Below are 16,336 nucleotides of genomic sequence, written 5' to 3'. Positions count from 1 at the left end.
GGAGAAAAATATATATATATGTATATAATTATCCCTTGAATAGAAGATTCACTGACAAAAGGATAAGACTAAACTTTATTAATTCCTTATGTAAAACTATACCCATAATTCATCCCCTGAAGGTTAGTCAGAAGGTGACCAATAGAAAAAAACATGTACCCCACATCTCAGTATATAAGGTGAGGTGACATATACACACTCACTCTCCAAGCTTTCTGTCTCTACGCGTTTCATCGTCCTCCCCAAACACGACTCATCAAGAGACTATTAAATATTGACCTATATTCAAGCGAGACTAGACGAAAAAAAAATTTAAATCATGTATCATGTCATCTGAAATAGTCAGAAAACTAGCCACATATTGGCAGATCACAGACTTCAAACTATGTACTTAGTAAGTTTATAAGCCACTCCAGTGTCAGGAATAGATAGTATGTGAAAATACAGTACATACCGCTCAGGGAACACAACTTAATTTCCATATTCATACTAAATAATAGCACAGATCTCCCAGACATTATGGTTGCACATATCCCTAGTCCTTATAATGATATTGTACTCATTGCTTGACAGACCGCAGCATGGCCATTACTTACTGTAGAAGCTGCTAATGATCTTTGGAGCAGATAAGTTTCCCTGAGTGGTACATATTTGGCCATCTGAAAACTGAGTTCAGTCTAGGACAATTTGCCTGCACTACTAATAGACAGCTGTTACAATAACAAATAAAAAAAACAATAATTATATTGTATTTTCACATACTTTCTATTCCTGACTGACAGCCACTGGAGTGGCTTATAAACTTACGAAGTATATACCGTAGTTTGACGTCTGGGATCTGCCTATATATGGCTAGTTTTCTGACTGTTTTGGATAACATGATACACAATTTTAGTTGTTTTTCCCCATCTAGTCTGACTTGAATATAGGTCAATATTAAATAAAGTCTCCCGATGAGTCGTCTTTGGTGAGGACAATGAAACCCATAGAAGTGACAGGCTTTGAGAGTGAGTGTGTATACCTCACCTCACCCTATATACTGAAATGTGGGGTACATGTTTTTTCTATTAGTCACCTTCTGACTTACCTTCATGGGGTGAATTATGAGTATAGTTTTACATTTGGAATTAATAAAGATTAGTTTTATCCTTCTGTCAGCAAACATGAGGAATGACATGAGACAACCCCTTTAAGAAGATCCAATTTTGGTTAAAACTATTCCAACATTATGAACATAAAAATGGCTTCTCCCCTATGTGACATCTCTGATGTTTATTAACAGTTGATTTCCAAGTAAAATATTTCCCACATTAAGAAAATAAAAAAAGGCTTCTCCTCTGTGTGACTGCTCTGATGTCTAATAAGATGCTCTTTCCGATTAAAGCATTTCCCACATTCTGAAAAGGAAAAAGGCTTCTCCCTTGTGTGAGTTCTCTGGTAATTAACAAGATTTGCATTACAGTTAAAACATTTCCCACATTATGAACAGGAAAAAGGCTTCTCCCCTGTGTGAATTCTCTGGTGGTAATCAAGATGCGCTTTCGTGTTAAAACATTTCCCACATTCTGAACATGAAAAACGTCTGTCCCCTGTGTGAGTTCTCTGGTGTCTAACAAGAACCTCTTTCCGGTTAAAACATTTCCCACATTCTGAACAGGAAAAAGGCTTCTCCCCTGTGTGAGTTCTCTAGTGGTAATCAAGATGCGCTTTCGTGTTAAAACATTTCCCACATTCTGAACATAAAAAAGGTCTGTCCCCTGTGTGAGTTCTCTGATGTCCAGTAAGATGCTCTTTCCGATTAAAACATTTCCCACATTCTGAACAGGAAAAAGGCTTCTACTCTGTGTGACTGCTCTGATGTCTAATAAGATGCTCTTTCCGATTAAAGCATTTCCCACATTCTGAACAGGAAAAAGACTTCTCCCTTGTGTGAGTTCTCTGGTGACTAACAAGATTTGCATTACAGTTAAAACATTTCCCACATTCTGAATAGGAAAAAGGCTTCTCCCCTGTGTGACTGTTCTGATGTCTAACAAGAAGCGCTTTCTGGTTAAAACATTTCCCACATTCTGAACAGGAAAAAGGCTTCTCCCCTGTGTGTATTCTCTGGTGTCTAACAAGAAGCTCTTTCCGGTTATAACATTTCCCACATTCTGAACAGGAAAAAGGCTTCTCCCCTGAGTGAGTTCTCTGGTGGTGATCAAGATGCACTTTCGTGTTAAAACATTTCCCACATTCTGAACATGAAAAAGGTCTGTCCCCTGTGTGAGTTCTCTGATGTCTAATAAGATGCTCTTTCCGATTAAAACATTTCTCACATTCTGAACAGGAAAAAGGCTTCTCCCCTGTGTGGGTTCTCTGGTGCTTAACCAAATCTGATTTCCATTGAAAACATTTCCCACATGCTGAACAGGAAAAAGGCTTCTCCCCTGTGTGGGTTCTCTGGTGCTTAACCAAAATTGATTTCCCGCTAAAACATTTGCCACATTCTAAACATGAAAAAGGTTTCACCCCTGTGTGGGTTCTGTGGTGCGTAATCAAAGCAGATTTCCGTTTAAAACATTTTCCACATTCTGAACAGGAAAAAGGCGTCTCCCCTGTGTGGGTTCTCTGGTGCTTAACCAAATCTGATTTACAGTGAAAACATTTCCCACATTCTGAACATGAAAAAGGCTTCTCCCCTGTGTGAGTTCTTTGGTGCCTAACTAAATCTGATTTCCAGCGAAAATATTTCCCACATTCTGAACAGGAAAAAGGCTTCTCCCCTGTGTGGGTTCTCTGGTGTCTAACAAGAAGCTCTTTCCGGTTAAAACATTTCCCACATTCTGAACAGGAAAAAGGCTTCTCCCCTGTGTGAGTTCTCTGGTGGTAATCAAGATGCGCTTTCGTTTTAAAACATTTCCCACATTCTGAACATGAAAAAGGTCTGTCCCCTGTGTGAGTTCTCTGATGTCCAGTAAGATGATCTTTCCAATTAAAACATTTCCCACATTCTGAACAGGAAAAAGGCTTCTCCCCTGTGTGAGTTCTCTGGTGGTTATCAAGATGCGCTTTCGTGTTAAAATAATTCCCACATTCTGAACATGAAAAAGGTCTGTCCCCTGTGTGAGTTCTCTGATGTCCAGTAAGATGATCTTTCCAATTAAAACATTTCCCACATTCTGAACAGGAAAAAGGCTTCTCCCCTGTGTGAGTTCTCTGGTGGTTATCAAGATGTGCTTTCGTGTTAAAATAATTCCCACATTCTGAACATGAAAATGACTTCTTTGCTTTAGGAGCAGTTTGTTTTTTAATGCCTCTTTTGTGACTTTGATTTTCCTTAGTAGTCGGTAATGAATCAGAAGACATCATCTGTTTCAAAGGATCAGCTGACAGATCTGTGCTGTGAATGGATGATTTTATAACTGGAGTAATAGCATTCACTTCAGTTGTACCTTCTAGGATCTCAAGATTATCATATTTAAAAATTGAAGAGGTCAGCTGTCCTTCTGATCTCCTGGTACAGTCATCTGCCAAGATAAAAAACAATTATTTTTTAATAAAATATCCTTGAGTTTTATATTTTTTAACATTTCTAATTAAACTGTCCATAAAAATGGCAAGCTATGTAAAAAAAACTTAAATTATTTACCAAGACAATGACAGTTCACAGTCTAATAGAAAACCTCTTTAGATGAACCAGTAGTGTGTGGTGTTCAACTGTTTGTTCATTCTGCCTCACAAATATAGAGTAAAAAGAAACCAATCAATGTTATGTAGGCGAAAAAAATACCAATTCTCATCTCCCAAAAAACAAGTCCAAACAGGTCCATGATCTGTCAATGGAAAAACATTAGGCTATGTGCACACATTGCGGATTTTGATGCGGATCTGCAGAGTTTTTGGACGAACGGAATTGCATAAAATCCACAGTGTAGTGCACAAGCAATATTAGTCTATGTGAAATTGACATTTGTAGTGCACATGCAGAGGAAAAATGCGTGGAATTGCTGTTTTTTTCCCAAAGCATGTCAATTCTATTTGTGGATTTTCTGAACCCATTGACTTCCATTGTGTTAGGCCAATCCACAGCAATATCGCAGGTTTAAAAAAGATCTGCGGATGTGCCTGTGAGAAACACTGCAGGTGGGGAGGAGGGTGTGGGCGGAGACTGTGTACGGAGAAGATGTGCGTGTCTGTGTGTGTATCTGTGTGTGTGTGTATCTGTGTGTGTATGGCTGTGTGTGTGTATCTGTGTGTGTGTGGCTTTGTGTGGGCAGGCATCTTCCGATCGGACCACTAGTCCCATCCGGCTATGCCTGCTACAGTGACAGGAAGCCGGATAATGGGACAGTAGTAGTACCATCATCTGGCTGCTGTGTTCAAGTTTAAAAAAAAAAAAAAATCATACACATCATACATACTGACCATACACCTAGTCTCCGAAGCCTTTGATCACCTGTAAAAAAAATAAAAATAAAAAACCAACAGTATACTCCCTGATCCGATGTGATCCATGTAATAATGAGCGTCCAATGACGATCTCCCGTGGAGAGCTGTCATATGAGCAGATGCGACCGCTCTCCAGGGGCTCCGGTGATACAGTGAGAGGAGGTAATCTTCTGCACTGTATCCCTTCGCCGTGAGTTCAGTATAGTTCATACTGTCACTTGCGACAGCGCTGCGTGGGAAAATTCTCACGCAGCATTGCCGTCAAGTGAGAGCCTGAACTCAGGTAACCTCTTCAGTGTTGCACTGCAGGAGCCATTGTCTCCTGTCAGTGTGTCACTGGAGGCCTATAGTTCTGTCACATCTGCTGATGTGAACCCTTTATAGGGGAGTTCGTCGTGGGACAGTCGTTATTAAATGAATTTCATCGGACCAGGGAGTATTTGTGTTGGTTTATTATTTTTTCTTTTTTTTGCAGAAGATCGAGGGCGTCGCATGGATTGGCAGAACAATAAAGATGGCAAAACTGTGTAGTGTTTAATTTCATAAAATACTTTTTTCTGGCTGTGTCTTTGTTTATTTAACCCATTAACAACTATAGCATTAGTAATGGATAGGTATTTTATTGACGCCTCTCCATTACTAAGCCGGCTTGAAGTCACCTTACAATTCAAAGGTGGTATCAACCCCCAACTACTACCCCATATGCCACCGCTACAGGGGAGTGGGAAGAGAGGCTAAGTGCCGGAATAGGCGCATCTTATAGATGCGCCATTTCTGGGGCGGCTGTGAGCTGGTGTTTGTAGCCGGGGAGGGGGCAATACCCATGACCCCTTCCTAGGCTACATATATCAACCCGCAGCTGTCTGCATAGCCATTTCTGGCTAATAATTATAGGGGGACCCCACATAGTTTTTTTGGGGGGGCCCCTATTTTAATAGCCAGTAAAAACTAAATATACAGCTACAGGGGTGATATTCATAACCTGGGAAGATCCATGGGTATTAACCCCTTCCCAGGCAATAAACATCGGCCCCTAGTCGCTGGCTTTCCCCTCTATGGTGCAGAAAATTGCGCAGGAGCACACGCCATTTTTTTTAAATAAATTAAACAGATATTGCGTTTAAGGCCGGGGTCACACTTGTGAGAAACTCGCACGAGTCTCTCGCATGAATACTCAAGCCCTGCTGCCGGCGCTCGGGACCGGAGTGTACGGCTGCATGTATTTCTACATCCCCGAGTGCCGGTGGCAGTGCCGGGTATTAAGGTCCGAGACTCTTGCGATTTTCTCGCAAGTGGGACCCCGGCCTAACGCAGATTTTGTGTGTGTCTTTATTTCAGTTTTTTATGTACTGTTTTATTATGTTTATTCCTAAACATCGGGCTTGGCATTATATATCTATAGATCTATCTATTATCCATCTATCAATCTATGTATCTATCTATCTCTTTATTTCTGTGTGTGTAAACATTATTGTTCAATAGAGTATGTAAATGAAGAGGTTGGACAAGAAATTACATCAATTCTTTTTTTTCTTTCTATATTTAGCTTTCAAAAACGCATACCAATCCAAATAAAAAAAAGCATGAAAATAAGCATCAAATCCATGTGGATTTTTACGTGTGCTATCTGCCAAGAGATGCAGAATCTGCGCAGAAAATTTCACAGGCAATTCTGCAATGTATGCACATACCTGTAGTGGCTCAAAGGCTGTTGAGAAGCAACAGGGTTTCTATAAACCAATCTAGCAAAATGTCACCGGTGATGGCGGCGCCTGTGCAGTAGCATCTATAAGTAAGAGATAGATGCTACTGGACAGGAGCCTCCGGTGTCATTTTGCTGGATGTTATTTTTTTTCTAAGCCTCATAATAGCCACAATATTATAGGCAAAATCAACAATAATATCAACACCATTGTATGCATTATGTAAAATAGGGGGCAGGTCACTGAGGGATCAGTGACCTGTCATAAGCCAATACAGATGAATATGTAATCAGAGTACAAAATAAAGCCCTGCCCACAGCCTCACCCACAGCTCCGCCCACATTCCCAGCCACACCCACAGCCCCGCCTCAGTGCACGAGAATCTCATTAACTGAAAACTACAAATAAAGATTAAACAACAACGACAAGACGGATTTCGTCACCAGGTATCAATATGATCAGTATAACGGCACCGACCTGACACTGTCTGTAGGTTACTGTGCACAATCCAGCTGACAGGTTCACTTTAAATTTAGATCTTCAGCATTTGGAAGAGGCGATGGAGAGCTTTTTTTAAGACTATCAGTTACACACTCACATAAGTGAGGTAGGCAGATCCCACCACAATCAAAATAACATACAGAATGAACAGGTAGAAAAAAGACAAAGAATAAAAAAGTATGTTACATCCCCAACAACAATGTATGTACAAGGGAAGAACTCCAACACTATACCAGAGTTGCAATCACTTATGGTGGACCAGTGGAGCTACTATGAGTCCTGACGAGAAGAGTAGAGAAAGTGTTAGCGCCCCCATTTCAGGAGAGATTGTGCAGTAAGGTGAACTCCTTAGGATCGAACACATAATGTTATTTAGGACGTGGAGTGAATCCATGAAACCAGGGCTCGAGCAATGTCAACATATCTCCTGCTGGTGTGAATAAATGTATATTACAGCCATCAGCCGTGCACAGCTTAGAGATATATCATGGCACAGGTATAATGATTTTCCTGTAGTTTATCACAATCCTGTTTGAAGTTAGAAGGTTTTAAAAGAAATTTAAAAGTCAGGATAAAGGGAAACTCTGCTGTTATTGTACAGAAATTCACACTTGGCCTCACTGCAAATTTAATGTTGTCAATCATAAAAGTAAAGTTTGCACAGGAAGACTGGACCTGGTCTTGTAGGGACCATATGAGCACATTCAGCAGCACAGAAGGGGAGAAGGTAGATTCACCTAATAAGATATCAGGGATCTAGGAAGCCAACAACATCATTACCCTCTGCTATTGTCAAGGTGAAAATATATTTCCTTATATACTTTTGTACTTTTATACTATTATACTGTGAAACAATAAGTTTTTCCTAATTGCTTGCTAATGCAAATGTAACTGTATTAAAGATGGCTGCTAGTGTTCATTCTTCACTTTAGTTTAGAATTCGAAGGGTTAAGTTTCATCTCTTCAGAAATGAAACTTAAGGAATGAGAAGAAGAGGAGGAATCCACCAGAAGACGTCAGGACAAATCAGGAAGACTGGATGCTAGCTTAAACCCCGCCTAATGCACGCCTTCCCCTAACACTCAATATAGTATTGTGTATTTTAGAATAAAGCCAGTTGCTGTGACCGTGGCTGAGACATATAGTCACACGAGCATGCACTGAGATTGAACCAGCTACCTGTCTGACTCATTCTTACCCGGTACCACATGCTTATAGTTTAATTTGGAATGACTGGTGAATGAGGGTATATTGTCGTTACGACCCCGACAATTTGGCGCGACCAACGTGGGGCGTGGCCAGCGAACCGAGACCCTCTGGACCCATGCCTGGATGTCTGTGGATGATACCCGTAGTGGCTGACCTCGAGGACTGATCACCCTCCGCACACGGTAAGTGGCGATCATATACATTGTATGTGTCACACTTGCTAGTGTCTCAGCCGTTATTGGTTTGTCTGTGGTCTCCTTGGGTCTGGGGAGTGACCGGTCGAGTGGTGAGACCGAACGTGATCCTGTGCCACGCTCTGAACCAGCAACTGAGAGACGTCGCATCTTGCGCGTTCTCGGGTACACCACACCTCCTCCACCTGTCATTGTACTCCGTTCAACCACCCTACCCGTGACTATTGTCCAGTAGTGAAGTGGAGTGATAGATTGAGAAAGTTGTCGAGTGTGGGGCAGCTTAGAGGAAGGGATAGGAGACGCAGCCTCTGTGATATTGTACCAGCTAGGTAACTTAAGACGTCCCGAGAAGGGACCACCTGTATTTCTGTGGAGGGCTCTCACTAGGAGACCGCCTCCCGACTGTTGGAATATCGTGGTAGGATAGTCTGTTAATCACTGTTGTTCTGGTTTAGGGACAGGAAATATTGAGCGCGAGGCTCTTTTCCTAATACGTTGAGCGAGATTCCGTATTGTGGAACACAGTGTTGATATCGCTACCAGTGGTTTACTGCAGAAAACCATAGTATTCTGTGAGCCAAGCTGCGTATCTTAAAGCAGAAGAAGTCTGTGCCCCACAAGTTAGATGAGGATGCCGTGGAAGTCAAGACAATAGTCACGGGAGGGCAAGAGGCAGTCAAGAAGCTTATCTGCGAGTTGCGCGAGGCTTAAAGAACAAAGGATGAAAATAGGTTGATGGAGAGGGAGGATCAGAGAATACAGAGCCCGTATTTGGTTATAAAATGCCTTAGAACTGTGATCCCATAGATTGTAAAATGGCCGCCGTGCCACTGATGATGAAAATGCAGTCTCAGCCAGCGCCCTGAAATGGCGACGGGACGAGCTCTCCAGAAGCATGGGTGTGTCCTGTTTGTGTTGTGCAGAATCCAACCTGGGTGGAAACCTGCCGTGTGTGTGCATACGGGCCGTCCTTGGGGCTCCACCCAGACCACGGAGGATCATAGGAAAGTTTTGTAGAAATTAAGTCTGAAAACTGCTGTAGTTTGTTACTTTGTAGAAGATACGGAACTCTTATCAGTGCTGTGTGGGAGATGGGAGGGCAAGAGCGGACCGCTGCGAGATTTCTTTGTCAGTTCTCCTCTTTTCTCCTCTTCTGCGCTGAGGAATGCAGTGACTTCCTTATCTCCTGTTTCTGGTGAGGAGGGGGGACGAGCGCGTAGCTCCGCTTTTGAGTCTCCCTGTGTTTATTTGGTGTAGATTACGCACTGGTAGATTTGGGTTTTGCTTAAAGCGACAATATTGTTTTGAAGTACAAAGAAATATTATAATCTGGAAATTGAAAGTGAAATAGACCTGTGCCTAGTCTTAGAGGAAAACTTGTAAGTAATTGAAAGATTGGTAAAAGGCACCAATATATCCTGGATTGCCGAGAAGTTCTATGGGCGTCTTATGGTAGTATTTAAAGATCTGGGATTCCCATTGTAACAAAAAGCCCATTCATACCTTTTGTAGTAGATCCGATATTGAGATTTCCACTCCGGATGATGCATTGAAAATAGTAAAGAGTTTTCAAAAGAATTTAGCCCAGCAGGAAAGGCAAGGGTTAAATCACTAGCCGTAGTAGTTCTTGCTCGTTCACTAGCCCCCACCCCTGCAGCTGCGAGATCACAGTGTTCCTTATCTCTATGTAACAGATTCCAGTTTCTGCTCTCCTCCTATTGTACACGCAAGTCCAGCTTCACACTGCAATACGCCTTTAACCCTGTATAGGAATCTCACTCCCTCCCAGCTTCCTCATGTCAATTTTCAGACCAAGAGCTTGCTTTGGTCGGTGTAAATGGCAGACCCCCCAGCCCGGAAAGGCCCCTAGATCTCCTCTTCCCATGAAACCTTCACACTTACAAGGCCAGACTTTCTAGGAATCTGAAGTTTGGTTTCCCTGTCATTCACGCTGCTACATCACACCTCAGGGCTCCCAGGTTCTTTTCTCAGTGGGGTATGGGGACATAATTACCCACCAGGCAGGAGCCATAGTGAACCCAGCTAACTCTACCCTGTCACATAGAGGTGGTTTGGCCCAACAGATAGCTAAAAAAGAGAGGCCCAGTCATAGTCCAAGAGTGTCAGGCCTATCTTGCCGTTTATGGCCCCTTGCAGCTAGGAGACGCTATGTCCACCCAAGGAGGGAATTTGCCCTGTGATACAGTATTGCAGACTGTCTTGCAGACAGTGCTCACCTATGCAGGACATGCTACGGGTGTGCTGACTCAGCTTCATGGAGACAGAGATCTGTTGCTTATTACAGCGGCTGCCTGAATACGGTGGCAAGAGGAAATCCTTTATGTGTTTGGGCTGTGTTGTCTGTCCAGCTGTTGCTACACAAGTCTTCAGAGATTGTTTTGGATCACCCACTGATGGTCCACACCCCACACGATGTACATAGTATCCTTAACCAAGTACAACCTAGCCACATGTCCATGGCTGGACAGCTGCGACTTCAGTGTGCTATTCTCATGCCTACTAATGTGACTTTGAAAAGGTGCACTGTTCTGAACCCCGCTACTTTTCTCCTAGTTCCTATGGATCCAAAGGGGGGAGGAGTAGGTGACATGAAAAATGACACTCTTTTTCTTTCTAGAATGGATCCAGAGGAACAAGATTAGGTTTCCAAACCACATGATTGTCTAGAATTGATGTCTCAGGAAACGGCTGGTCTCTAGTGTGCCTATTCTAATGCTGATTTTGAGCTTTTTGTAGATGGATCCCGTCACCAAGATGACCAAGGACGCTTCTGTACCAGATATGCTGTGGTCTCAGAACATGAGGTAATCAAGGCAGAGTCAATGTCAGCTCATATGTCTGCACAAGAAGCTCAAGGTGCTCATAGAAACGTGCAAACTAGCAGAAGGTAAGACTGTAAATATCTACACTGATTCCAGGTATTCTTTTGGTATTATACACGATTATGGGCCTATTTGGAGAGCCAGGGCTTTCCTGACAGCAAATGGCCACCCCTTTAAACGTGCTGAGGCAGTCCAGCAACTTATGAATGCACTACAGCTTCCCACCCAAGCAGGCATCATAAAGGTAAAGGCACATACCAAAGGCACTGATGGACGGACAAAGGGTAACGCACTGGCAGACCAGGCTGCCAAGAAAGCAGCAAGCACTCCTGTGGTCTCTCAAGTACATCACCTAGACACCCCACCATCTCCACTTGTGTTGAAAGACATCTTAGCCCGGTTACAAGAACAGGCAAGTAAGGAGGAGAAAAATAGGTGGCAAAAGATAGGGGCTTGCTCTGATACCGTCACTGGACTATGGGGGAGGGGTGAAAAGGTCTGCCTACCACAGGTACTGTACCCAATGATTGCACAGGTTCTGCACGGGAATGTGCACCACTCGAAGACGGCCATGTGTGACACCCTACAGAAACAATGGATTGCCCCCGGGTTTTCCACCTGCGCAGAAAGGCAGGTACAGAGCTGCATGATATGTGCCACACATAATCAGGGTAGGACAGTGAAAACCCCATCCAAACACACTCCCCGGCCCTTTAACCCATTCCAAAGACTGCAGATTGATTATATTCAGTTGCCTAGGGTAGGGACGTATGAGTATGTGTTGGTCTGCATTGATTTATTTTCAGGTTGGCCAGAAGCCTACCCAGTTGCCAAAGCTACGGCTAAGACAACGGCGAAGAAACTGATGGCTGAGATCATATGCAGGTATGGAGTGCCTGAAGTCATTGAAAGCGATCAGGGTTCCCATTTTACTGGAGAGATCATGTCAGAGGTAATGGCAGCACTGGGGGTAAGTCAAGCATTGCATACTCCATACCATCCGCAGAGCAGTGGAAGAGTGGAGAGACTAAATGGAACTCTTGAGCTTAAAATCCAGAAGGCAATGGCAGAGACTGGTAAACCATGGACAGAATGCCTCCCTCTAGCTTTGTTTTCAGTAAGATATACCCCAAACAGGAAGACAGGACTGTTACTGTATGAGATTCTGTTTGGCAGGGGCCCCAATCTTGAATGTTTCTTTCCACAACAGTTGCAGCTCAAGTACCAGGACTTGACTAGCTATGTGCAGGCCTTACATGGACACCTTGCCAAAGTGCATTTAACTGTCTTCAGTTCTCTTCCAGACCCAGACAAGGTTCCTGGACACCATCCCTTTGTGCCAGGAGACCTGGTGTATGTGAAAAAGTTTGTGCGCAGAGATTGTCTCCAGCCGAGATTTGAAGGACCCCACACGGTGATCCTGGTTACCCCCACTGCAGTAAAACTTGAAGGAAAGAGCACCTGGATCCACGCTTCACACTGTAGAAGAGACCGAACCAGTGTTTAGTCACAGTAGTGACTGAAGGGAAATGTTGCTGTTGTTTTTAATCCTGGAACTGAGGGCCATCCTCGCCCCTACCTCTTCGGCCCCTATTGCAAAAATAAGAATTCTGGTCCCACTATTCTCTGGGTAAACCTGACAGCCCCGGCAAATATCTGGCGATTTGATTTCTGTGATGTAGTCAAGTGCCCGAGACTGAACGGGTGGTAGAGGGGATCATCCAGATTTATATATGTGTTACCAGAAATGACAACAATAACTGTTATTATTGGACAGATGCTGCCTGGAATACGGGAGATGATTGGGGATATAAACCTAGCGAAGCCATGTTCCCTAAGGATGGGACGGGTAGGAGTCTTTGTGAAAGAATGCATCTAACAGCCCTTCTGCAACCACTTAGAGGCTGTAAATGGGGTAAAAGTTGTCACCCCTTCCTCCTAAATCTTGAAAGCCCCCAATCTGCTGATCTGCAGACGTATGTACTGGGAAGACATTATAATTATGTATTTAGTAGTGGATATCATGGGAGTTTAGGCCATATACAGTTCCAGGATATTAGCTTCAGACCAACCAAAGCCCCTGTTCCCAGTACAGCTAAAGCAAGCCCAGGTGAGCGTTTGCAAAATGTAGTTAATGAAGTAATCCCCATTCCAGATCTCAGTTGGCAAGAAGTTTTCTCCATAGAAACTCAAACAGCCCCAAGGAAAAACCTATGGTTAGAATGGGTGAGATACAATGTAAGAATCCAGAGTATCTCTGTAGGATGTATTGCTTGTGCTGCTGCGAATACACATCTATACACATCTATACACACATGCATTGCTTTTTCCTGATGACAACACCACTGCCTGTGTCATGAATCTGTTGAAAGGTTTGAAGCCCACCGATTGCCCAGACTATGTCCCACCAATTCATGAGAAACCCAAACTAAAGGTCCCAGGAGAAGTAACCGTATTAGCTGACAATTACACCAGTAGGGATCCTCGAGACAGGTTTCTGCAAAGAGAACAGTTCTTTGGATACTGACTTGCTAATCAAATATACACATTATATGTACGACATTTATTGGTTATGTGGAGACGGTAAGCTCCGTCCCAGGTTGCCTAATGCCTGGATAGGCCAATGCACCCTTGTTAAACTAGCTATGCAGTTCAAGATTTTACCTTGGGATCCAAAGACACCTGATGAACCTACCAGAAAGAGGAGAAGTCTCGATCAGCTCCACATGAGTTATGAAGAAGATCCACTAGTATATATTGATGCCATTGGAGTGCCAAGGGGGGTGCCTGACCAGTTTAAAGCCCACAACCAGATTTATGCTGGCTTTGCTTCTATAATCCCACAGGTGCAGATTAATAAAAATGTTGAATGGATCAAATATATATATATATTACAGTGAACAAAGGTTTGTCAATTTTAGCCAAGATGCCTTCCAGGGTATAGTTCAGGATTTGGGCCCTAATACTTGTATGACCCGTGCTGCAACCCGACCTAAAAGAATTACACTGAATCCTGTCCAGACAAGATCACATGCAGTGATATAAGAAGCTGACACAGGATTGTGGTTGGTGGATAGTGGAGACATTAACTTTTGGGAGTAGGCTGACAGTAATCCTTTTGGGAAGGAGCTGTAGACCAGCATGTCATGTCACCCCCACCACCAGAGAACCAACCACATCAGGTAGGGTAAGACAGATGCAGGAGTATTATCCCTGGAGGCCCTCTGACTAGCTGGCTATGTAAAAATAATTGGCTGACCCTGAGAACCAACCTTTCCCATTTTACAGACAAATAATGACAATATGATGGATGTATAAGTGCACCTAGGCAGGCCTAGGTAGTTGGTGAGCACAAAAACAGGTGACGTGCTAGGACGCAAATTAGGACTTTTTACAGATGTGACAAAAGGAGAGAGTGTAGAGCTATACTTTGGACGGTTACAGCTGAAATGGGAAGACATGGGGTACAGTCTCATAAACCCACTTGATGTTAGAGTATTGGTAAATACATTCATTGACGGTATGACCAAAGACATACGAGACGAAATATAGACAGCCAGACCTGAATGGCGAAATGTAGATCCAAGAGACCTGAAAGTTGCAAAAAGAAGTTGAACAAATTAGGACAATAAGACGACGTGTCATGTATGCTGGAGTAGACACATCTTTCTTTTCCGGCTGGTTGGGTGGGCTCAAGGGATTCCTTCAACAAGCTTGTTTAGTACTGATTGCCCTCCTTATAACTGAATCAATAATCCTCTGTTGTGTTATTCCCTTGTATAAAAAGTTATTGCCAAAGCAACTCCAACTGGCACCTTCCTCAATCAAGAAGTAGACTCACCAGAGTACGATGGTACTGATCCAGGGGAGATTCCTAAGTATGTCCCCCTCAAGAGAGTAGACAAAACCCTCCATTCTCAGATGATGCTAAGAGATTTAGTTTAGGGATAGTGGGAGAACTCCATGTGAGGTTAGTGAAGGGTTCAGCTGCCTGGAGGCCTCTCGCTAGGGGAGAGTTTCTGAAGTGTCTGGATGAAGAAATCCACCTCCCCTTTTCCCATTACATGGACAGTCTCGAAGGATCTTTCTTTAAGGGAAAAACTTAGTGTTTAGGGGGGATTGTCAAGGTGAAAATATATTTCCTTATATACTTTTGTACTTTTATACTCTTATACTGTGAAACAATAAGTTTTTCCTAATTGCTTGCTAATGCAAATGTAACTGTATTAAAGATGGCTGCTAGTGTTCATTCTTCACTTTAGTTTAGAATTCGAAGGGTTAAGTTTCATCTCTTCAGAAATGAAACTTAAGGAATGAGAAGAAGAGGAGGAATCCACCAGAAGACGTCAGGACAAATCAGGAAGACTGGATGCTAGCTTAAACCCCGCCTAATGCACGCCTTCCCCTAACACTCAATAAAGTATTGTGTATTTTAGAATAAAGCCAGTTGCTGTGACCGTGGCTGAGACATATAGTCACACGAGCATGCACTGAGATTGAACCAGCTACCTGTCTGACTCATTCTTACCCGGTACCACATGCTTATAGTTTAATTTGGAATGACTGGTGAATGAGGGTATATTGTCGTTACGACCCCGACACTTTCTCTTACAGACACATCATCATATAATTCTTCAAGTGATTTTCTAACTTGTCAGCACATTCTACATTCACTGTCTTGACTTTGTTGTTTACAGATCTGTTGTGAATTCTGTTTGTGGGCTCCCTCTGGTGGCTGCTGGTGGTACTGGAGGACTTATGTGCTAGCGGTCTCCAGTCCATCTGTTTCCATCAGGAAATGGGAGTTCCCTATTTATCCTGGTTTCTTTGTCATTCCCTTGCCGGCTATCAATGTTACCAGAGTTTCTCTGTAGCTCTTGTTACCTGCTCCTAGTCTGCTGGATCAGCTAAGTTGGATTTTTTGTCCTTTGTTCACTTTTGTATGTTTTTGTCCAGCTTGCAGTAATATGAATCTTTGCTGCTGGAAGCTCTAGTGAACTGAAATTGCCACTCCGATGCCATGAGTTGGCACCGGAGTTTAAGGTAATTTCAGGATGGTATTTTGAAGGGTTTTCAGCTGACCGCGAAGCCTCCTTTTGTATCCTCTGCTATCTAGCTAAATGGGCCTCATTTTGCTGAATCTATTTTCATGACTATGTACGTGTTTTCCTCTTAACTCACCGTCATTATATGTTGGGGGCTACTATCTCTGTGGGGAAATTTCTCTGGAGGCAAGCCAGGTCTGTGTTTCCTCTGCTAGGGGTAGCTAGATCTTAGGCTGGCGCGAGACGTCTAGAGTCACCGCAGGCACGTTCCCCGGCTATTATTAGTTGTGTGTTAGGTTTAGCATCGCGGTCAGCTCAGCTTCCATCATCCTAGAGCTAGTCCTGTTTTTGTCTATGTCCGTGTTATTTTCCTGCCATTGGAAATCATGACAGTATAGCCGGCCCACAAT

At 43.2% G+C, this 16,336-nt stretch overlaps 1 protein-coding gene across 1 annotated transcript in view; it reads right to left on the bottom strand.

The window, feature by feature from the left end:
• Positions 1-1,813: 1,813 nt before the first annotated feature.
• The window catches only part of LOC143767933 (uncharacterized), a 103,714-nt gene continuing 89,191 nt past the window's right edge, over positions 1,814-16,336 (bottom strand). The window contains exon 11 of the mRNA XM_077256464.1: positions 1,814-3,509. Coding sequence (XP_077112579.1) covers positions 1,837-3,509 — 1,673 coding nt within the window. The 3' untranslated portion in view covers positions 1,814-1,836. The remainder of the gene's footprint in view (positions 3,510-16,336) is intronic.

Source organism: Ranitomeya variabilis, chromosome 4 (assembly GCF_051348905.1).
Source record: "Ranitomeya variabilis isolate aRanVar5 chromosome 4, aRanVar5.hap1, whole genome shotgun sequence".
Lineage (NCBI taxonomy): Eukaryota > Metazoa > Chordata > Amphibia > Anura > Dendrobatidae > Ranitomeya > Ranitomeya variabilis.
Note: the sequence above shows the minus strand (reverse complement) of the source record. Positions and strands in the feature narration are given on the sequence as shown.